The sequence below is a fragment of the Micrasema longulum genome, unplaced genomic scaffold, assembly GCF_059751315.1.
Source record: "Micrasema longulum isolate JH-2025_06_02 unplaced genomic scaffold, ASM5975131v1 h1tg000883l, whole genome shotgun sequence".
NCBI lineage: Eukaryota > Metazoa > Arthropoda > Insecta > Trichoptera > Brachycentridae > Micrasema > Micrasema longulum.
The window spans coordinates 483439-507548 of NW_028278075.1; the positions used below are offsets into that span (position 1 = coordinate 483439).

The 24110-nt window shown below is 32.0% G+C and overlaps 1 protein-coding gene across 3 annotated transcripts in view; it reads right to left on the minus strand.

Annotated features, from left to right (window-relative positions):
* Nucleotides 1-6976: 6976 nt before the first annotated feature.
* mtg (mind the gap) overlaps nt 6977-24110 on the minus strand; it is a 93003-nt gene continuing 75869 nt past the window's right edge. For 2 of the 3 annotated variants that reach the window (XM_088231434.1, XM_088231432.1), the window contains 4 exons: nt 18982-19127; nt 14714-15819; nt 12109-12295; nt 6977-10049 (listed from right to left, as the gene is read on the minus strand). In XM_088231434.1, the coding sequence (XP_088087560.1) occupies nt 9060-10049; nt 12109-12295; nt 14714-15819; nt 18982-19127 (2429 nt within the window). In that variant the 3' untranslated portion in view covers nt 6977-9059. Of the gene's footprint in view, nt 10050-12108; nt 12296-14140; nt 14434-14614; nt 15820-18981; nt 19128-24110 lie in introns of those variants that run through there. The other variant, XR_015823211.1, reaches the window with a different exon arrangement.

Below are 24110 nucleotides of genomic sequence, written 5' to 3' on the forward strand. Positions count from 1 at the left end.
AGTAGTTAAGTAAGGGAAATTCAATACATTAAGTCTACTTAAACAAAAATAAATAAACTAGTTCAATTATTTTTAGGTCTAAAGACTACTAAAATAAAAAAAATATGTAAAAGGTTTTTTAAAAAGTGCGGGTAGATCTGAAATGGAATAAAACTAGTTGTGTGTGTTTATTTGCATAGACCTGTGACTTCAAGATACTCCACAAGAAAAACTCTAGCGGGGTCAAATCGCATGACCTTGGTGGCCAATTCAGATCACCCCTGCGAGAGATAACCTTACCCTCAAATTGTTTATCGGAATGTCAATCGTGGCGTCCGCTGTATGGCACGTAGCGCCATCTTGCTGAAACCACATGTCGTCTAGGTCTATATGGTTCAATTTGGAACATAAGCAATTGGTTATCATCGTTCTGTAGCGCTCGCCGTTGACGGAGACCGCCTCACCAACGTCGTTTTCGAAGAAGTACGGACCAATGACGCTGCCGGCCCAAAATTCACGCCAAACGGTAACTTTTTGAGGATGCATTAGCACTTGGTGAACTTTGCACGCACCCACGGGTTGGTTTATTAACACAGCCATTCATCCAAAAATGCACCTCTTCGTTAAAAAATATTTTTCGTTAAAAATTGGGGTCGTCTTCCAAACGATTCAAGGCCCAGTCAGCGAACAAACGGCGTTGTCTATGGTCATGAACTTTAAGCTCCTGGGTTAGTTGGATCTTTTACAGGTGCAGTTCCGACGCAATATTCACCTAGTTGAAGTCTGCGAAAGGCCGAGTTCTTGTGCACGGCGAGAAATCGATTGCTTTGGGTTTCGCTGTACACTTTCACTGACAGCGGCGATTTTCTCCACACCGGTTTTGCGTTCCTTGAACGTAAGAAAGTTGACTTATTGATTATTGAACCAGCCGTCTCAAAATCGGTCAACAAACGTTAAAGAGTTGACTGTGAAGGGCCACCACGTCCACCGTGAAATGCAACGCATGCGCAACGTTTGCACTAACGAACACTCATTTTGATAATAAAATTTTATTATTTGAACGTGCTGTTCAATTGTGTAACTTGCCGTGGTGATTTGACATAAGTAACTGAATAATAATAAAAATATTTGACAGATGTCATCAAAAGAAAATGGCCTCCAAGGGCCATCAAAATCTACCCGCGGTAATTGAAAAACCTTTTTTAAAAAAACAACACTAATATCTGGACATAAAAAAACATAAGTTAACTAAACACACCTTTAACAATCGATTTAATCTTTGTGTTTTTTGATTTTCGTTAGGTTAGTAAACCTTGAGAAAGAAGGTTGTTTAGTTTTGAAACCGGTCGGTGGAAAAAAAGGTAGTGGTTAAAAACAAAGTTGTTACATTTATTTTATTATTTGTTTTTCATTTAAATTACTTATAATTTTTTTTTAAAACTTTAGTAATGCACGTTCAATTCGGAGATATTTTCAACTAAGCATACAGCAAAGAAAAAGGTCGAATTAAAACTGTCGCTAGGAAACAGGGAGGTGTCTAAAGTCATAAAAATCAACGGGGCTCAATAGCCAGGTAATCAATTGTTTAAAGCGTATTCCCAAAAAAAATATTTTTCGAATCCACGTTGGGCACTTATGGCCGAGAAATTGGCTAGAAAATCCGTAGTGCGACGTGCAGTCGCCGAGATAAAAATAAAACAATTGGTGACAAGCAACCACAAATAACGCGAGAACAACTAATGATTTTAAAGGTCCTTTAAAGCGTTCTAATATTGAAATGTATTATTTGGTTTAATTTAGCGACGAATGTGCGAAACTATCACTTTCCGCTAATTAGAAAAAGTCAACCATCAGGCTGTGCTGGTACTAGAGCGATTACGCGACGAATGCACCACTTAAGCGTTACCGAAACTAAATCTGTTTAATATAATTCTGTTTTAAACCAATCAATAGGCTCTTATTCTGTAATATTGTGAAACGCAATACTTTGTATATATTTATTTAAAACTTTTTCTACAGTACTTCTTCTTACACTGACAGGTTAACAGCTATTTAGCAACTGTTTCAAACGAATAAAATTTATGTTTTTTTTTTTTTGGAACAATAAATAACACTTGAACCTCTTTTTATACCGGGAATACGTTCCACGCAGTGCTGTGTGAAAAAAACATTGAAAAAAAGAATGATAGATGTTTCATTGTATAAAAATCATTTTATGATTATGGTTTCCTTCTATCAAAATCATTTGATGATTTAAAACAAAAATCTTAGTGCAATCGGACAACAAATCAGTAGTCGCATATATCTCCAAGAAAAGAGGCACCAAATCCATAACACTCTTAAATCTGACCCAAGACCTCCTGACCCTTGCAGACGAGTGGGATATCTCGCTGACAGCGCAGTTTCTTCCCGGAAAATACAACGGCGACGCAGATCACCTGTCTCGGGGAAAAACATCTCCGGAATGGCACCTTTTACCAGCAGCAACCGAACTAATTTTCAATCACTTCGGACAACCCGATATAGACCTGTTCGCTTCCAAAACGGCACACGTGACTTCAACATATGTTTCAAGAGATTGCACAGACTCGTGCGCAATCTTTCAGAACGCTTTCAGTCAATGTTGGGATTACAATCTTGCCTGGATTTTTCCCCCGCCAAACTTAATACCACGAATTCTAGCACACCTGAACAAGGCAACCGGAACCTTTCTCCTTGCAGTCCCGAGGTGGCCGAGGGCGTTCTGGCGACCAGACTTAATACGCCGATCATTAGCACCGCCATTGAAAATAGCCAACTTGGAATCTGTACTAATTGACACATCAACCAGCAAACCTCCACCCAAAATCCAAGAACTGGAAATAGAAGTATGGAAAATTGGGGGTGGGACAGCGTTTTGAACAGATGGAATCCAGAAGAGAAGAATTTACTTCTATCAGGATGGCGAACTTCGACAATAAATACTTATAAGCCAGCTTGGGACAGATGGTGCCGCTGGGCATCAAAGAACAATTTCCATCCTAACAAACCTACTGCAAACCAGGTGGCCAGGTACTTGGCACAGTTGTTTATTGAGGAGAAATTGTCATATAACACTATACTAGTGCATAAGTCAGCAATAGCAACGTTCTGTAACCCAACGGCTGAAGAAAGTCTTAGTTCAATTTTTTTAGTAAAACATACCCTGAAAGCGATAGCTATGGCAAAATCTACTCTTCCAAAATCTCCAATCTGGAATCCACAGATTGTAAAAGACTGGCTATGTAAAAATAGTCCTAAATTAAACTCCCTATACGAGATCTCCTGTAGAGTGGCAACACTATTACTGCTCTCATCGGGACGGAGAGTACACGACTTGATGTTGCTAAATATCTCGGAAGGGAACCTGCAGGACGAAGGTACTTCCATTATCCTACATCCGTCTTTCGGATCAAAGACAGACACCCGGTCACACCAGCAATCCAGCTGGAAACTTTTAGAATCACCGGAACCCAACATAAACCCGGTCTTTTGGATAAGAAAACTAGTAGAATTGTCAAAGGATCGGAGATCGGAAGCAGATAACCTCAAAAGCCTGTTTATAAGCACTAGGGGCCCCGTAAAAGCTGCTACAAGAACCATTATAGGAGGATGGATAAAGACCACACTGAAAATGGCTGGAGTGGAAGCTACTCCCGGCAGTACACGTTCAGCGGTCGCATCCCTCAATTGGTTAGAAAACTACCCAATTGATAATATATTAGAGAGAGGAAACTGGAAAACTGAAAATACCTTCAGAAAATATTATCAAAGAGAGTTGCTAAATCATACAGTCTCAAAAGGTTCCTCTCTAGCAAGCCTGTTTCAACCGGTTAATATCAAATAAAGGCGTCACCCGGTCACCAGGAGATAACAGACAGATCTCTCATAATATGGACTCCAGAAATCAATTCAGAACACATAATATTGGAGTTTTACCTACCATTAAAACTCTTATTATGTTTCTATTGATTTCTGGAGTCCAGGTAACACCTACCTGGTGCATTATGAGCTTTATGAAAAAACAAAATCCATGGATGACCGGGATACCAAATTGGCGGAAACGGACAGAGCGACCATAGATTAAGACATTGACCCAGGAATAGACGATACGAAACCACAGACAACGGGAAAGAAAATGAACGCTTCTCCCTGTAAATGCCTAGACTTCCATATTCCCTTCTCGAAAACTTTTTCCCTCTCTGTTGAAATAAATTTAAATATAAAACAAAAATGTTTAACATTTATTTATTTTATTTTACAATTTTTATTTTATTTTGTTTAGCCTTAAAATAGCACAAACATAGTACGAGTACATGAATGTCCTAATATTAACTTATATCTAATTATACTTAGTTTTTCACCTACTAATTATTAACATTTCTAAACACTGTATACTTGAAAACTATAACAAAAAATATTGAAGAGAACAAAACATTTTCAATTTCTATTTTTAGGAAGAACCAGAAGATTTGTTCATATGTGATCATGTAAAACCGCCTACAGCACAATTACTAAACTACACACCGCAGCAGCACATTATCCTATTAAACCACAACAAATTTGAAAAAATTTCACCATATTACAAAACAAAGCTCCAAGAATAATCCCGAGAAAAGTACAAAAGGGTAGTCGATGCTAAATGACTTAATTAAAGTATTTACTCATTGTTAACTGAGAAAATCCTTCAATTCAATGTATTGAATACCAGGAAATTAATATAAAACTAGTGAATTAGAAAATTAATACAAAGCATTCTCTGGTTAGGATAGTCTCCACCTATCATCACTTAGCCTATTCTAAGATGCAGATTCTTTAAATATTTTAAAGTATTAGTAGTTCTTAATTTGGTAATGTATCCGAAATAAAACAAGTTTATTGGATTATAATTCTACTTTATTTTTTATAAAATATACAAAGGGTAAGTTAGTTTGTTTGAAAATGTCCTAACAAGACAAAACGCGTCACAATGTACCCTTTGTATATTTTATAAAAAATAAAGTAAAATTATTATCCAATAAACTTGTTTTATTTTGGATACATTACCAAATTAAATATGGAATTCTACCAATTGTCTGCATACACAATAAATAAGTAGTTCTATACAAATATAACAATAACGAAAAAAACTACTTAATTATAAATGCGTAGCTAACTAAATATAAGAATTTAGTAATTATTTTATTTTTTTACTTATTCTTTTATTATTTTTATTTTTATTTTGAATCTTGAAATAGGGCACACATAAACATATTCTTACATAAGAATGCAAACATGTGCTCTAATAAAAACAATGTATTTTTTCATTTCAATTATTTATGAAGATGCCCATTAGAGGGTGAAAGCGCTAATTGGTCAAAATAAATAAGTGGAAGTGTACCAAGTATTTTTTTGATTAATAACTTATATGTAAATATAAGTTATTAAATTATTACAAAAAACAATGTACAAATATATTTAATTTAAAAGTTATTTTACGCATATTTGTTAACCTTCTGTTTAATTTCTTTTTTTTCATTATAAAGGTTTTTTCTGCCGTATATCAAATATAATTGTGTGAATTTTTGACGGTCATTTATAAAAAAGGCATCCACATTTTTTGAGATTTTAATAATCCGTTTTATTGAAATCATTCAGGAGAAAAAAGTGGGAATAATATCTCGATTATCAAATTGGCAGTCAAAACAATGAGGAACTTCAGCCCTACGAGAAATTGGATACATAAAATGCTTTCTTTCGCGCGGTAAAAATTAGAGCATTAAATAGAGGAAAAATATTTATATAAAAACGAACTACTTTGAACGACGTCACTAGTTCTTCCAAATCAACCAATGATTTAGAGTCATGAAAGATTTCCGGCTTACGAAAAGGACCAATCGGCAGAACTGGTAGAGAAGAAGCGAAAGAGAACTTGAGATGTCACACGCGAAGTAATTTAAAAAAAAAAACTGAACTTTGGAAGTTCATAGCGCCGATAATACGATGCCCAAAAAAAATATTTTTAAATATTGGCCTAGTTGGCCTAGTGGCCTAGCCTTACAACAAATTCAGTAGTTAATAAAAACCCCTGACTTTTTTTACTGCCTATTGCTATGCATTAGTAATCGTGTAAAGACTTAACTTTTTCCACTTGGTCTGCGTACTGCGTGTAATAATCATTATTCCACAATTCTGCGGTGCACATAGTGGGAAGAATATTTACTATCTAACGGTAAACGCATAAATCTCTTTACAATGAAATTAACAAAGAAAAGTGCTTTTACGCTTTATGTTGTAAAACTTAGTATGTTCTGTCACAGATGGCGCTAGTGTAATTATTTTTATTTCGTATTTTGTTTTATAACAATTATTACTTGGAACTGTTTCATTTTCTCGTTGACTAGTTAAAACATGGTGCTAAAAGTACGAACTGAATCTAGAATGTTAGAGAATTAAAAGATACTACTATACTTATTTTATATTAACATATTATCTTATATATGATATATTTTGTTACATTTCACTCGCACTGAATGTTTTTTTAGTGCTTTAAAAACATTTATTACACTTTTGACAGAACACGTGCGAGAACTGGAATTTTAATTCAAATTTTATTCAACAATTTTACCCTGGTGGATAATTTTGAAATAAATTATGAATAACAGTACGTATTGACTAGTCGCGGAGTGATAAAAATGTTTGAAATCTCTTTTGTGCTCCGATTATTATTAATTTTAAAAACATCATTGTATTTAGTTTGTATATCACTTATAATGTGTTTGAATATGCACTTTTTTTTTATTTTTACATATTTAAATAATGTATTATATATGTTGTGGTGTTTTTTTAAAAATATGATCACTTACCATTTATGTTTTATGAGTGTTATTTTTGTAAATATACATTTTTCTTTTTACATAACAAAAAAAAAAACTTTTTGTTGAAATCGCATGTTTCATTCAAATAAACCTACTTCAAACATTAAAATAATAAAATAGTATTTATTTCAAAGTATATTTATTTTTTCACAATATTATTATGTATATACATTATAAATGAGCAAATAATTAGGTGTGTTATCCTTTCTTATGTCAAAATCAATGAATTGAGATTAGTGATTCAAATAATAACTATATTTTGGGCAAGAGGAAAGACGATGCATCACTTACATTACAATTCAATATAAAGTAGATTTTGTTGAGAAAAAAAACAATTTATTTTCGGGTACAATAATAATGTATTTTCACTTTGAGTTAACAATTCTGCAACTCGGGTCTGAAAGGGCCAAAGCCGTGAATCACAACATTACAGGATAGTAATTTTACATTTGTTTTGTGACGTAATAATAAACTTTTTTAAATTTCAATCAATAAAAAAAACCCTGACCACAAATTATATGTGTCAACATAAATTTGTTAAATTTCTATATATTTTTGATTGGCATCCACCTTCTACAAAATGTTGGTAAAAAAAAAATTACATAGGACATTGGCCCTTTTAGACCCAAGGCACATAATTTTTATTACTAAAACAGAGATGGAAAACATTTTTAACAAGGAAAATGGTTGTCTAGATTTCTTGATAATTACAGCGTTTATGACTGACTTTAGTGTTACACACTATTTAAAATTAACCATTCAGCCTATGTTTTAATAAATATTATTTCCATTTAATAATACAAACATGTAGTCAAAATATTGATTATATATATTAAATAATAAGTACACAAATTAATTTGCGTTTTCAGGCTTTAGCTTGTAAATGAAATAATTTGGATAAATAAATTCAGGTTTCGGCTCTTTTACTTCACAAAAAAAAACAAATGGATATTGATAAACTCCCTACTAAAGTACAAAATTTGTTTGATTTGTTTTTGACGAAAGGAAATAGATAAAAAAAACATAAAGGAGTCTTCAATAAAAAAAATCTGGCTTTCGAACCTTGCCGTCCTTACCCACATTTAAATTAATATATATAAATAAACTTATTGATAAATTAAAAAAGTGGATTAATCCAAATGAAAAGTTATTAATTAAGAAATGGCAAAAAAATATTTACAGTGTTAAAACTAGGAGATATAAATAATACGTAAGTTTTGTTTCCTAATTACATACAGTCCATTGAAATCTTCAAAAACCTTTGATTACATGAGTTATAAATATGTGCGTAGCAAAAAGTTTTACACCCAAATCATTTCAATGTGCTTGCTTACACGAGCAACAAGTATATGTTTGTTTGGTTCACCGACAGGCACTAAAACATTTAATTACATTAGCTTTCTAAGAATTCGAAATCTCTGTACATTTTACATGCATAGTTTTTTTCCTACGTGACAGTTCAATTCGTATATCGTATTATTGATTCTACTTTAATTATTTGGAAGAATATTTTTTTTATTTTTTAATTGTTTTTTTATAAATACGTTATAAACAATAACTGGTGTTGCGCAAAAACTGATTATAAAAATATGTTTATGTACTAGGTGTTTAAAAAATAACAGAAACGAATTAGGAAAAATAACCACGATGGAGATTTAATTTTTATTGCTCGACTTTTGCGAAGCTACTTAGATCTATGAATGTTAAATGTAATATTTTAATTACAAGAAATTGATTTTAAAAATCGGTTTTAAACTAAATTGCTTGTATTTTTTATCTCAGTTTACCATTTTGTTTAAGAAATATAAAGGTAATATTTATTATTTATTCCCTACCTAACCAAATCTATCAATATATTTACATAACGAAACTGTGCCAATTTGATTAGCCAAACCTCTAACATTCACTCAGAAACTACAACATAAGAACATCACTTATTATAGAAATAAATATTTACAAAGTTTCAGTGATAATCAATAATGATAGTAATTAAGATCCTGGTTATTTTCAAATTGTCCAGTTTTATTACGACATAATTATATCACTGAGTTTAGAGTCCATCACCGAAGTATCAATAAACCAACAGTTGATCAAATCAGTATTTAAATAATTATTTCACGGCTGACTTCACAAATTTTGTGTCCTTGATACACTGATTTAATGGACTAAAAACAATAATCATTTATTTATGTTTCCTTTTTTATTTCACGTGAAATCTTGTTTTTTCTGTCCTATGATAGCTTCATCCATTTTAGCTATAGTAACATCTGCAGCTTCTCGACTTGGTGTTATAATGTGACTGTTTGATTTCCCTACTGGCCCTTCAACATTTAACTTTTTATTTAGTTTAAATGTCTGTCTGCTGTCCTTGCTGTCCACGACTTCTTCACTCGCTCTTTCTGAGCGGTGTCTTTGCAGATTTAAATCAGTTGATTCGACTGATTCCTTATTATCTTTGTTTGAGTCTGACACTATAATAATAGGTCTTTTGGTTGAATAATTTATTCTTTTTCTTGTTGTGTTTCTTGCTTTTGGTGTTTGTATAGTGGGTTTTTCTGTACTTGGGGTATTTTCCGCAGCTGCCATGTTGTTTGTTTTTTCGGCATTTGCACTTGTAGTTAACTGAGGCGATCCTCGCTTATTCTCGTTTGAACTTTGTCTTCTATGATTAGCAATCACCTGTCTATGCTTTCTGTCTGCTTCAGCCTTCTCTACCTTTTCCGCACCATTGTTATCAGTCTCGGGTATATCACTGGAAAGTGAGTTTATTTCGACAACATCCACGGGAGTAAATCGTTTACTGTTTCTTTGCGCTTGGTCCACGTTTGAGCGATTCGATTTACTTTCAATAATCTCAACCTTCGGTAATTCCATATGCGACTGGGTCTGCAAAATTTTGACTGCGTTGCGAACGCCTTCTTTATTTTCGGTTATTTGAGATGACCTTTGCAAGGTGTTGCTTTGTTCATCTCCTTGTACCTCTTTTTTGTAAGAAGAGAAAAATGTTAAAGCTTTCATTAGTTGATAGCTTTTCGAGATTGGAATGTTCGAGTCGTAAAGTTGTTTAGAACTTTTGCAATCTACGTAGAACCACCAGTTGCACTTCAAAATGGTTTGATCAAAAAGCGTTGACTCTGGGCAGAGGAAAGATTTCATAATAAGGCCTTCATCTGTCAAAGCGCACACATGGAAGACCTGAAAAAAAAATATAAATTAATAAATAAATCACTCTTAACCACAATAAAGAATTTAAAGGTATCAGTTTACTAGCACAAAAGCAATAAAAATATATATATGGGCAGTGTTTCTGTCATCATTACTTCGTCATAAAAATTTCATAAATTGAAATCGTATCTATCGTCTTCAAAAAGCATAAACAAAACTTCGCTTTCTCTATCAATAAAACATGAAGCCATCTGTAAAATATACTTTATTATCTAACCTCTAGATCATTAATAACATGTCAGATTTATTTTAGATGTTACATAGTTCGTGACATCAAAGATGAAGAAGCGCTTTTGGATATATACTATTAGATCTACGTTTGAGTGATGACCCGGTTTCGACACTTTCTATTTGGACATCAAATATGGACGCATGTACAAATTACTCGTGTAAATAGACCCAAGTATGGGTGAACAATGTAAACTCTGCTAATTGTTTACAGTTAGCAAGATTTTATTAAAATATGTATGTAAATTATTTAAAAACAAATTGATTTTTTATTTAACCGATTTTGAAGTAAAACTATTTCATCATATTTAATTGGTGTGAGAGCAAATAATATTGATTCTCCAACATAATACAACAGAGATGAAGAACATTTTTTTTATTTTTTTTTTTTATACGCCTCCACGAAGAACATTTTAGATAAGGAAATATAGAAGTCTTAGAATCTACAGGGCTTATGACCTGTCGTTGGCTGGTTTAAGTGGCCACTTTACGCCTATATTTGAACATTTATATTCCTTCAATTCTTTCGTCTGTTGACGAGTAGTCACTTAAACCAACCAATGACAGGTCATTGGCCCTGTAGATGCCTAGACTTCTACATCCTTTCTCTAAAATGTTCTCAATCTCTGTTGTATTATGTTAATATTAACAGCCCCCTAGGGGGTTGAATCCAGTCCTTGTCCTACTGTATACGTTCATTAAAACTACTCAAATATATGAACCTTTGAACAGTAAAAGGTTTGGACAATCATCATATCTCTGGCAATAAAAAATATGAAAATTACCTAAAAATACATTTTGTTTAGATTTTTATCAGCTGGCTACACATTTCTGTCAAACTTGTAATTACTCATAAAACGTGTTTGTTATTGTGAATTGAATTTATTTGTAACATTAAGTAAGTTTTAATGCTATTTTTTAACGACGTGATTAAGTCTGGCTTTTACTATTTATACAAATATATGTTACATATGTACGGTTGAAAGAGTTATTTATTTGTTTAAGCATCTGCTTGTTGCAAAAGATTGTTGAAATTTAAATTACAGATTTTTAGTATACTAATGGACTGATTCTTGAGAGTAGAAAGAAGACGTAGATAGTTTTCAATATTACAATTGGTATGCCATTACAGAGGAATCCAATTCATTAGATCCTAAAGAATTTTATCTGCATCCAAAACAAAAGTTCTAAATAATTAATTTTATCACCTACCGACTTACCAATGTTTTTTTTTTATTTGTATTCTCTAATGACAATGCATAATTATTGATACTATTGTATTATTTCTTTTAAGCTAGAATCTGCTTTTATTTCCACCTGTCTATAGATACACTACAATAGCTTTAAAATAAAATGGGTGATATTACCGATATTTCTAGCATTGTAAAAAATAGTGAGCTATAACAGAAATAAAAAATATTTATCTCTAACGTAAAAAAGATATAAGTACTTAAGGGTACACCGCATGCCCCTACTCAATATACTCCATCATTAGGTGCAGATAAACTGTTTGAGAAAAAATGATTATTTGAAAAATAAAAACCGCTAATTTAATCATTCATCTCTTGGCTGCCATCTGAAGCGTAAGACTGATCATCTTAATTTCCATTTATCAAAAATAATTCAGATACGCACCAATGCAGTACCCTGTGAACCACTGGGTGTGACAGGAGTATGAATCATCAGGAGGATGATGATTTCATTTGATTTCATTTAAATATAAAAGAAATGTTAGTGTTCCTTTATTTTAATTTATTACATATATTTAAAACCCGCTTTTTAATTAGGTAAATAAAATTACCATGCAACCCAAGTCTTCGTCACCATATAACCCTGGGAAGTGTTTCTGGTCACCACAATAGAAAGATGTCTCTGGGAGTTCGACTTTCGATACGAAGTTGTCATCAAAGTTTTTATCATATCCAACAGGATAATATTCCTTGGGAGCGTTCATCACCTTTTGGGCAGGATCCTGGTACTTGTTATGTCTGTAATACATATTCAAAAAGTCAACAAAATAGTGCATGCATTAATTTTCGTAATGACACACCAGTCAAATAAAACATGGTTTATTAAGAAATCAATATAAGTTGAGCCAATTCATAAATTCACATTTAATTTTTTTAAATCACGAAATGCTAAGATCTGATATAAATAAAATTTCTTAAATAATGACCTTACGCATTGTTCAATAAATTTATTTTATTTATTTATTTAACACTTTAAATACATGTACAATATATATCCATATAAGGGCGGGCATATTGCCTTAAGGCAATTTCTTCCTACCTATCCAATATAATATTGTCCTAATATGTATAGTCGAATAAGAAAACAAGGGTTACTCATACAAGCATTACTACTACCCATTCTATGACTGATTTAACCTGTGAACAACTCGATAAACTTGAACTACTTCAGAATACGTGCATAAGGTTTATTTTTGGTCTTAAGAAATATGACCACATGATCGAAGGCAACTGAAATGGCTTAAAATTAGACAGCGGAGAAACTATCACTCCCTCTCACTTCTATTCAATGTACTTCATAGTCCTAACGCTCCTTATAGGAGGTATATTACCTCCGCGAAAAATTTCAACGCTTATCAGTTCATAGTTTACCTCTTCGTTCTAATTCTCAAGGCACTCTCTTAGTACCCATCCACAATTCCTCTTTCTCCTCTAACTCATATAGTGTGCGGCTCGACTGTGGAATCATCTCCCATCCAACACCAAAGATGTTACAGTATCTCTGTTTAAATCACGTCTGAAGAATCATATTGCTCTTCCTTAATCTCTTCTTCTTTCCTGTTTTCTCTTTTTTCCTTTTACCCATTGAGTAAAGGTATCGATGTAAGATATTTTTTTATAAATACATTTACTTCTATTTTTATATACGTACCTTCATCTTTTTTTTATTATTAAATATACGAGTTTTGCAACCTGACTTAAAAAAAAGAAACTTTTATTTTATTGGTTGGTTGGAAAAAATTGCCATTTGGCAATAAGCCCGCCAATGTACAATTCATATTATGTAAAAAAAGTTTAATAAATAAAATTACAAATAAAATAAATTCGGTCTTTATACCAGTCTAAAAATAAAATTTACCAAAATGCAAACTAACGCGAAAATTCAGTGATTTCTTTTCATTTGTTAATAGACTATCAAACTAACTCGACTTTAAAAAAAATATGGATCATCGAATTATCTTATGATTTTTTTAAGTTTTCCTATTTCAAATTAACTCCGCCTGTGACGTCACAAGTTATGTTCTCTACGGCGAGTTCTGGTGATTGGTGAATTGGCTTTCCGTAAACCGGAAATCTATCAAAACACTATCATCGGTTGATTCACAAGAACTCGTGACGTCATTAAAAGTAGTCTATTTTTATTAAAACCATTTTAAGAATTTTTTTCATACATTTTCTAGAAACTTCGCAGTACAATTAAAAGTTCTATTTTTTTTCGCTTGAGAGAAAACATTTTTTTATATCTAATTTCCCGTAACACTAAACTTCCTCGTTACAGACAATGTAAAGTCTCGGAGCCCAAGTGGATTAGGATTCAACGTTAAAAAATTAAATTAAATACTGATGTATCAAATTACAATACCTAAACAAAAATTCAAAAGATATATGATATGGAAAACTGTAAATAAATGGGATTCTTGGTTAACGATTTTAGAAGCTGCCTCCATGTTACGATGGAAATTAAAAATGTGATGTTCGACCAGCATTGGAAAAATTATTAATAGGAATGAAGACTTAAAAAGACTAAGTTATCTGAAAGTTTAGGTAAACGATACAATATAAGGTATCTTTTCCTATCCTAGCTTTATTTTTTTTATTTCCAGGATCACTAAAACAAGCAACGGCAGGTTTCTCTTTTTAGATTACAATTTAGTGACAATATATTGCACGTTTATGCTCATGAATAATAATAGCTATTAAATTATAATACTAAATGGTGTTCTACCAATATCTGTTAAAACTTTTGAATTTGTTGAAATATACCTTATATTAACTGTAATTTATTCAGAATGAATACCACTTTCACGAAAAAAATACTGATCGACAGTTTTTGATGTTTTATTTATATTTATTATGTAAATAGAACACGAGTGATACTTTAATCCACAAATTTGGAATATCCAGTGACCGGTTTCATCGCTTTCGCGACATCTTCGAGACTGGTATCTTTATTAAAGAGTTAAATGTATTTAAGCGATGAAAAAGGTCACTGGATATTCCAAATTTGTGGATTAAAGTATCACTCGTGTTTTATTTATATAATAAATAACAATGAACTTCCATCAAGAATTTTCACTTACAAACATAAATGTTTTATTTATATGTTTTTTATGCCTAGAATAATATTTTAATGTAAAAAAACTGTTCAAAACCTACCTTTTTGGCGGTGGTGGTGGTGGTGGTGGTGGGGGTGGTGGAGGAAGGGGTGTCGTAGAAGTGGTCGAAGTAGAAGTTGTACTCGGAGGAGTGTTTAGCATTTGGCTAATGAGCTGTTGTTGCCTCAGCTTGATTGCCGCCTCGATTGCTTCAACTGACAAGTTTGTAGCTTTAGAAATGGCCAATATTTTTTCATATAGTGTGCCTTGCGCTGGATAGTCAGACACGGAATTTTGATTTCCCACTGTATTATATTGCACCATATGATCAATCTTGGGTGTCAGTTTGGTAGCTTGGTTATAAGATAGATGGTTTTGAAGCTGAGCGTAATTATTGGACTGATACTGAGCAGGGAAAGCAAATGCGGGTCCTTGGTCTTTATGTAGAGAAATAGAATTTTGAGAAAATGAAGCTGCAGTTGGATATCTGTTCATCATCGAAGGCCCCATCGGAATCTGAACGGAATTTTTATACGACTGAGGTGATACAACGGACACACTACCAATTGATTGAGGAGAATCATCAACCCGAATCGAAGTACCAGTGGATAATCTTGAAATAGATGATGGCATCGCTTGGAATGATGGATACTGTGGTGATGTACCAACAATAACCGGTGCTTGAATAGTTCTCAAACCTTGATCAGAGGAACTAGAATATCCATTATTTTTGACTGGCTGTCCGATATTAACAACTCTCATCGGTGCAGCTGATACGTTGACGAAATTCGATTTTGGAACTTGTCCCATTCTGTTCAGATTCTGTTTTGGTTTCTGATCATAAGTGATAGATGATGTCTTGACAATGCCTTGAGATGCAATTGGATACTGTGCGTATATATTTTTTGATGCGACAGTTGGTACTGGGGCCATCATATCCTGAGCTGGTGGAATTGGTTTGAATGGAGGCACAGCTAATGGTGCTGGATTGCTTAGTGACAGTTGGCGCATTGAATGTGAGCGGCCCGTTTGTATAGCATTATCTTCAATTGCTACCACTACGGCTGGTGAAGTGTCTGCTACGCTTATTGTCGTTGATGGAGCTGTCGTTGTTGAAGATGATGGTATGCGTACAGTCAGGCGATTCTTTGGTTTTTGCACTTTTTCCTGGAAACAAACAATAAGAATGATCCTTTTGATCGGTAAAAATAGTAAATATTTATTTTTATTTTGTCACTAGCTATTATTTTTAAGACTTTCATTGCTCATTTAGTTCTTGTATTATTGATATTTAAAATCTCCGTCAACCAAATGACTTAGGTAGAATTTAGTTTTTAATTTTTTTTTTTTTAATGGTTATTTTTTGCCCAAGAGGCCAAGAGGCCCTATTACAGTGGTGAATTAAAGCACAAAACACTCAGTCTTGTAAAAATATTTTTTTGTTCTGACTGGGAATCGTACCCAGAACTTTCTGTGCGTGAGTCAAACGTCTTAACCACTACACCACGGAAACCACCTCAAAAAACTCTACTCCCGTATCTGCTTTTATAAAATAAAAAAATACAAAAATAAAAAAATACCAAAAGCAGTTATTTTAAAAATAGCGTTGACCGTATTTTGCGGACAATAAGACGCATCGGACCATAAGACAGATCCTAATTCTTGGTTCAGTTTTCAGAGTAAAAAAGTGCATCTTATGGTCCGAAAAATACGGTAGAATGTTTATCAAATACGAGAAGGTACGTCTTAATACATTTTTCCTCACCAGTTTAAGGTCAACGTAGTCATAATGTTCTTTGTACATAAAGTATTCACTTTCTTTATTTGGTTTTAAAATAATACAAACAAAATTATGAATTAACTTAAATCTAACTATCCATAAAGAATTTATTATTAATATTGGTAATTTTTTCACAATTAACTCCATTTTAAAATATAAATTAAAACATAAGAACTTTATTTTTTTATGTTACACGATAGAAAACACTTTGCGATGTCATTGCGACAGTCAAATGTTAACTGTTTTAATGTACAAGTGCTAATTTTTAAAATGATTAATGGATTAGGAGAGCGAAGATCATTTTAACACAATAAGAAATGCCTTATTTTGTTCGGTAATTATATTCCCTTTCATATGTTTAAACCATTCAGGTTAAAAGCTAATCAAAAAGAGAAACTTGTGAGATGTATCAGTCTGAGCAATAAACAGCGACATTGTTGTAAACCATTCATGAATATTTCGAAATGCTAAAACGATTTCCGTCATATCTCTTCATTCAAACGTGTACATTATATAGGTGGTAACTATGCTATTCACGACAATCAAATGTCATAGCATAAATTGGTTGCTAAATCATCTTTGACAATTGGGAATGTCTACCAGTACCCATTAAAAATGACAAGGCGAAGAAGTAATTAACGACTTTTAATTTTTTGATTAATGACCTGACATCATGTCATGAAAAATCTGCACAGATTTCGAATTGATGACAGCATATTGAATCTTCATCCATAAGTTCATTTTTAAAAATGATTTGTTAATTGTCTTTTGTAAAAAAATATTTACTAGTGTTGTATATATTGCTCATGCATATTAAACTATTTCCGAGAAAGTGGAAGTGACATATTTTAAAAATTATAAATAAATAGTGGCCAATCGGACATAAGACAATTTATAAATATACATAAATTAAAAACTTTGTTATTAGTGTCATAAGCATTAATTATATTAAAAGAAAACTACTAAAGTTCACGTCCATGGCTGATAGTTCATTGACAGCTCACGTCTGAACTATGAGACGTGAATCAGATCATTTCGCATGTCTTGTTCTTTTTTCGTAGGTTCGTTCGTGTATTACTTCGCTCTCGTCTCCGCTGCATAATATCATCTGACTAACTTGCAAAACTCCAATCTCCAAAAAAAAAAATTTACAGGAGGGTGAAAAAACAGCGTACTTTGTTGAAATTATACTGTTTTTCCGCCTTCCGATTTTTTTTTTTTGAAAATCGGAGTTTTGTAAGTTAGTCAGACGATATGAACGATCACTTCGTAACTTCTATGCTAACTATCCTGACATGGGGGACACACGGGAGTTAGCCGCAGACAGAGAGGCTTGTTAAAGTTATCTGTCATAGTACGTTTTTTTTTTTAAATATTTATTGAAATCTAAAGTCATATACACAATGATGCAGTTATAATATAATAATATTTACTTAATACTATACTGAAATTGATTTCCATCATTAACAATGTGTCATAAGTTATATTATAGAATAATCTAAATTGAACAATAAATTTGAACATCATTTGTATTATTAAGGATAATTTATGTAGCGCCATTTTAGTAATGCGCTTCACAAACTGATAATTTAAATAAATTAATTCATTTTTTTACTTTTTAAATTTGTAATTCAAGTAAAACAATTTGCTTTGTTATCACAAGATGGATGGATACGGATTTATCCAAATGATTTAAAGAACAAGTGGGTTTTAAGGTTTTTCCGAAACATCATTTGGCTCTCACAGTTTCGCACTTCTGCTGGGAGAGCATTCCACGTTATAGGGCCTGCGAGCGCAAATGCGCGTTCACCGAGCTTAGTGCGCTGTTTGCGTAGAGGTATAATAACTTTTCCTCTCGACGTATGTAGCTGATCTAAGCGCAAGGTGTCTGTCAGCTTGTTCATCTGGAATCCAAAGTTCCCTTAGATATTCCGGAGCAGAGTTATGCAGTGACTTATACATAAGATAACAGAGTTTGTACTCCATCCTCTGTGGAAAACGTAGCCAGTGTAATTCATTCAATGCAGGCTGTAGGCGAGTCATTTTATTCATTGGTAGACCTGCGTAGTATATACATATACCTGCGTACAAAATACAAATGCCTTTGTAAATTTAAAATAAAAATATTCAGCATTGTTCTTACGTTTGTCCAACATTTTTTTAAACTTTGTCTAAGGATTCTGAATTAAAAAAAACCTTTTTTTTCATTTGAATTAGAACTCTTAAAGAGGTATCTTTTAATAAATACAACTCCGTGAAAATGGCCTTCAAAATTGAAAAAAAATTGTTGATCATGAAAACGCAAATATGGCGGCCTCCGTGGTGTTCCGGGTTCGATTTCCGGTGAGAATTCAAAAATTTAATGTGCTTTTTCTCAAGCCAGGGTGTTCTGTGCTGTAATTCACCACTGTGATTAGGCCTCCTGGCTTGTTATGGTGCAAAAAATGTTTTGGAAAAATCCTTATCTTATTTCTGAGCTCTTCCGACATGTATTAAGTATGTAAATAATCTTATTTCAGGCGTTAATACAAAATAAATAACACGCTTACTCGTTGTTGCTGTTGCGGTACCATTAAGGTACCAAGGCTGTTTGCTGGCACAGGTACTCCATTTCTAGAAGCGACAGACCTTCGTTTGCTGGTGTCCAAGTTAGTCAGTGACTGACCAAATCCAAGCTCATCGCCCACGCTGAAACCTACAATAGAAAAAGGAAGTCAACATTAGTCATAGTGTTATATATACCGGTATTTTGCATAAAACACCATATGAATATCTAAATGGCTTCTTGGTGCTATGTATTTTTTATTTTGCTATTTTCATAAGGAAAATCCATGTTAGCTTTCCTTTATTCCATGGTATTCACTTTTACCTCAGATTTACCTAAAACCAACATTTTTTTATCCTTATAGATTGAAAATGGATTATAAGTTTTCTGCAAGAAAGCTTAACAGAATAATGATGCGATTGTTATCGAATGCATAAAACGATCAATCAAACACTTGATAGTCGATAAGCAAAAAGTAATAAAATATAGTTTTCTTCATAGATTATATCTTAATGACAAGTATAATGAAGAAGTTCAATGCTACAGGAAATTTTCTAATTTCTAATCAGAGATAGAAAATATTTTCTTTTAATTAGCATTTTATTTTACGGCGAAGTTTCTCTTAAATTTATGAGAATGATTTTAATACAAAACTACTTTAAATGACGTGACAAGTTCTTCTAAATCAACCAATGCTGGAGTGTTGTAATAGATTTCTGATTTTCGGGAAGCCTACCCACCAATCAGGACCACTTACTAAAATACTAGTGACGTCACGCACGGAGTAATCAAATAAAATATTTTTGGTTTAGTTTGAAAGTTTATTAACAAACATGTTTTTTAAAACCAGTGAATTTTCTCATTACGTATTTGCCTTACCTTCTGTTCATTTCTGTGTAATCCATTTTATTATTTTGTAAATTTGATTATGTTTACTACAATATATATTTTTTGTGTTTTTTTCATATTAAGTATTATTATGTTATGTTCCAACACAGACACAACCTAAAGAACTTTAATGAGTTCATAAATATAATTTGTATACCGTGCGCCCGAAGACAGCAAATAAAAATAGCAATTTGTGGTTTTTTTATGGTTCTAATTCCCATAATAAACAGTTTATCAACAAAAAAACAGTAAGGACACGCAAATGTAAAATAACTAGGCTGAGAAAAAAAAATCCTGGCTCATGCCATAATCTGAGGAGAAAATGTGGGAATACGTTTGTATGAAAAAAAATCAGACTGTGTTTCCTCTTAAGCCAAAACATTATTTAGTATACCTACTTACAAAACTTTTCTTCATAATGCTTTTACACAACCATAAAACAGGTTTAGTTTTCTTAAATAAAACAATATTGACCTATTAATACACATAATGGACCTTAAGCCCTCTAAAATTATATCACTCGACTTATGCCCAAACGATCAGTCAAGTCCAACGCGTATTTACTCGTTTTTTGACCACCAGCTGAGTTTTGACCTGAGCTTGACATTGAAACCAAAACGCCTGATTGCATCTTGAAAGCGTGTAAAAATCGTTCAAATAAACGTAAAAAATATGTTGTAACTTTTAATTTGTAAGTAGGTACCTAGGTTCTTGTTTTTGATTGAATTCTATAACTTACAAAAATAAATATTAAGTATTTAATTATTTTTTCAAATGTAATGTTAAAGTTAAAATGACAATAGGGGTGAAGTAAGTGTACAAATACGGTTTTCAAAAATGTATTAAATGTCAGTTAATATACTTTTAGTATAACCAAAAATCCAATAAGAGGAAAAAAATGGGTAGAAATTGTAACCAATTTATGGAAATAATCTTATGGAATCCATTAGAAATGAATTTTAACATTCAAATACAATTTTTTTATATTAAAAAATACATTCTCCCATTTTTTTAGTATTAAGAATGCACCTCTGGTTGTTCTATAAATAAAATATTTACGCTGCTAACTTTTTTCTGTACATTAAATCGAAGATTTTAAGAGCTATAAAAATGTCTAACGTAAAGCCCTTAATTTACAAAAAACTCTCCGAACGTAAATTGGTCCACTAGTTACCTAGTCTATTGAGAACACACATACGTACGTTGCCTTTTTTACATATATATATGCAAAATGAAACTTAATTTGAAATAAATAAATTAGTATATAGAAAGAGAGATATGTTTGTAAAATAAACAGGGTTGTGGTGTTCTATCTACTCGTACCAATGCCGTTCAAAGATGGTGTTTTGTTTTTGTTGCAAAGTAATTTATATTTTCATCATTACTTTATTCGTCACCTGTGTGTTGTTTTTTTTAAATAATATATTCTTTTTCGTGTATTTTATTAAGTGAGAATTGCATTTTTTCTTGACACTAATATATTATTCTATGCTATCCTGTAATCAAACTAAATAAAAATACATATGTGTATGAAAGTAAGAGTTTTGCAATCATTAAACCATAATCGTGATATTCTTTTTCTTTCATGTGTCTCATTATGAACTCTTGAAAAATTTTAGAGTGCGTGCTATCATCACAAAAATACAAGCACGTCGTGAAACTGAAACCAATATTACGAATGTTTAAGTTAGACAATGATTATGTAAGAAATGATCATAATTCCGTTATCACCTAATACCTTAAAGAGCAATCATGTGTAATATCTATCAAGGCAAAATGATTAGTGTAACGCTTAAGGCGCTGGTACAGGGACTATGAAATATTGCAAATTATCAAATAAATTCAACTCATTAGCTATTCCATGAATCGAGCGTGGATCTTAGACATTGTATGCAAACCCACAAACCAGTACAAGGCGAACTGTTCTTCATTCATTTTCCTATTTCATGAATTTTATCGAAAAATTGTCATTGAGTCGAAAACACACTTTCACGGTAATTAATTTAAAGGGTATTTTTACACTGCAATATTTCTCAGACTCTTATCCTGATGCGTTTTTTTTTTCAATTTAATTTATTTAACTTGTTGTACATACGTTGTACATACGTATTTATACATTAATGGACTTATTACCAAATGACAATTTCTTCCAACTAATTAATAATAAATCGTATAATATGGAAATATCATATACTTCGAATACCAATAAAAATATTTAAGGTGGATTTAGAAAAATTCATTGTATTTTCAGAATCAATATGGGTATTATGGATAACTTTTGATTTAAAAAATAAAATTGTTTGAAAATGTGTCTCCGCAATATCACGACATGCTTATCCTTGACAATTGTCGACGTCCTATTTAAATTAAAACGGTCACAAACAAAGGTAAAAATTTGACCGAATCGTGACGTACTGAAGGCAAAGCCATGCAATGAACCGTTTTCGCGGGAATCTAAAAATATTGGCGAAAGCGTTTGGAATACTGACCCAGGACGCGAAGTAGCGTGCAAGAACTTTCATCCCGCCTTGGTACTAGCGATATGGATATATATGTTTTAATAAATGTAAAGAGATATCCGTTATCGTTAATTGCATTAAAACTGCAAATGCACTAATGACAGCTGCATCAGCTTACATTAAATAATCGCCTTTAATGGAATGCCGTATGCACCACACGACCTCATCTAGTTCGTGAGCAAGGACAAGTCCCTTTCTATTCGCATCAATAATAAATCGCGTATTATACAATATAAACAATTATGCAATCAATTAACTTGTAATTGAATGCAGAATATGTAATACACAATATACACATACAATGTTTTCTATAAATTAAAGCAAAAATCTATTTTACACAACTAAATTATTATATAACCGCTAAAAATTTGAATGTCTTATAATTTTTTTACATAAATTCAACAGTGTTAAATTATTTTTATACCTTTAATTTAATATAGGTTAGCAATAAAAATATTTACTTCATCACGAATAATTTATTATAAATAATAAACTATAAATACGTATTGGTCGGTGTAAAATCGCAAAAAAAATGTTGCATGCCGACTGACGAACCGACCTTATCAAGATTTTCAGCATAAAAAATATTTTCAAATTTGTACTTTTGAATTCCCGCAAAAACGGTCATTTCATTGGTCACGCTCATGAAAAATACGTCATGATTCATGTTCATTTGTTTCTGACCATTCAAATTTGATTAAAACATTGTCACGAATTTTGACATCACGTTTTTCTAGTGAAGTATTTAAAAAAATATATATATGATAACATTTCTCCACAATATTCATTTTGCTTTCGAAAATACAATTAATTATTCTAAATCCATTTCATATATTTTTATAGGTATTCGGAGTATGTGATATTTCTCAATTTGAGAACAAAATTAAAATGGAAAACGAAAATAAAGCAAAACGCTGTTCAGAAAAATAACATTTCATTTTTGTGTTCTCGCCAGGAAGCGAAACCGGAATCTTTCGTACTTGGGTCAAGCGTCTTAGCTATTACACTACGGAGGCCGCCAATTGCTAGAAATCGAACCCAGGTGGTAAACAAACGAGCCAACTACTGCAGTAGTTATATATTAAACATTTACATACGAAACACTATTTTTGTATATTTGTTCATTTGGAAGTAAAAAGAGATATATTTTAAATAACTTGTTACTTTTATGTCAAAATGGTTACTTTCTTTGTTGATTATTTTTGTTTTTTTTTATAAAAAATACATAGCAAAAGTTTACCTCCACTAAAATTTTTTTAAATGTCTCGTTTTCCTAAGCTAACGGGTAGTTTTTACTAATGGCCTTTAATTCAATTTTAATATTGCTTTCTTATTTCACTTTACACACCTAATTAGAGTCAAAGGTTCATTTAAGAAACTTATTACGTACGCATTTCAACGTTACTTTTATTGAATAAATTGACTGACACATCAATTAAGGTTTTAAAAAAATACAGAATACAAAATGAATTGTAATATTCAGAAACCCCATAAGTCAACAAAGACGTTTTTGAGGTATCGACTAAAAACTGTTCACTGGCTGTTTTATGTATGCTTTCTTTTTTTAAAATTTCGTAAAAAAATATGTGCATTATTTTTTTTATAAAAACTTGTTTGACCAAAAAAAGTGGTTTGACTTGTGGCATTTAGTTGATAAAAATTACCATTAAAATATACGTTGGGATTGTATACAATAAATACAATCGGGCCGTCGATAGGTTGTTTT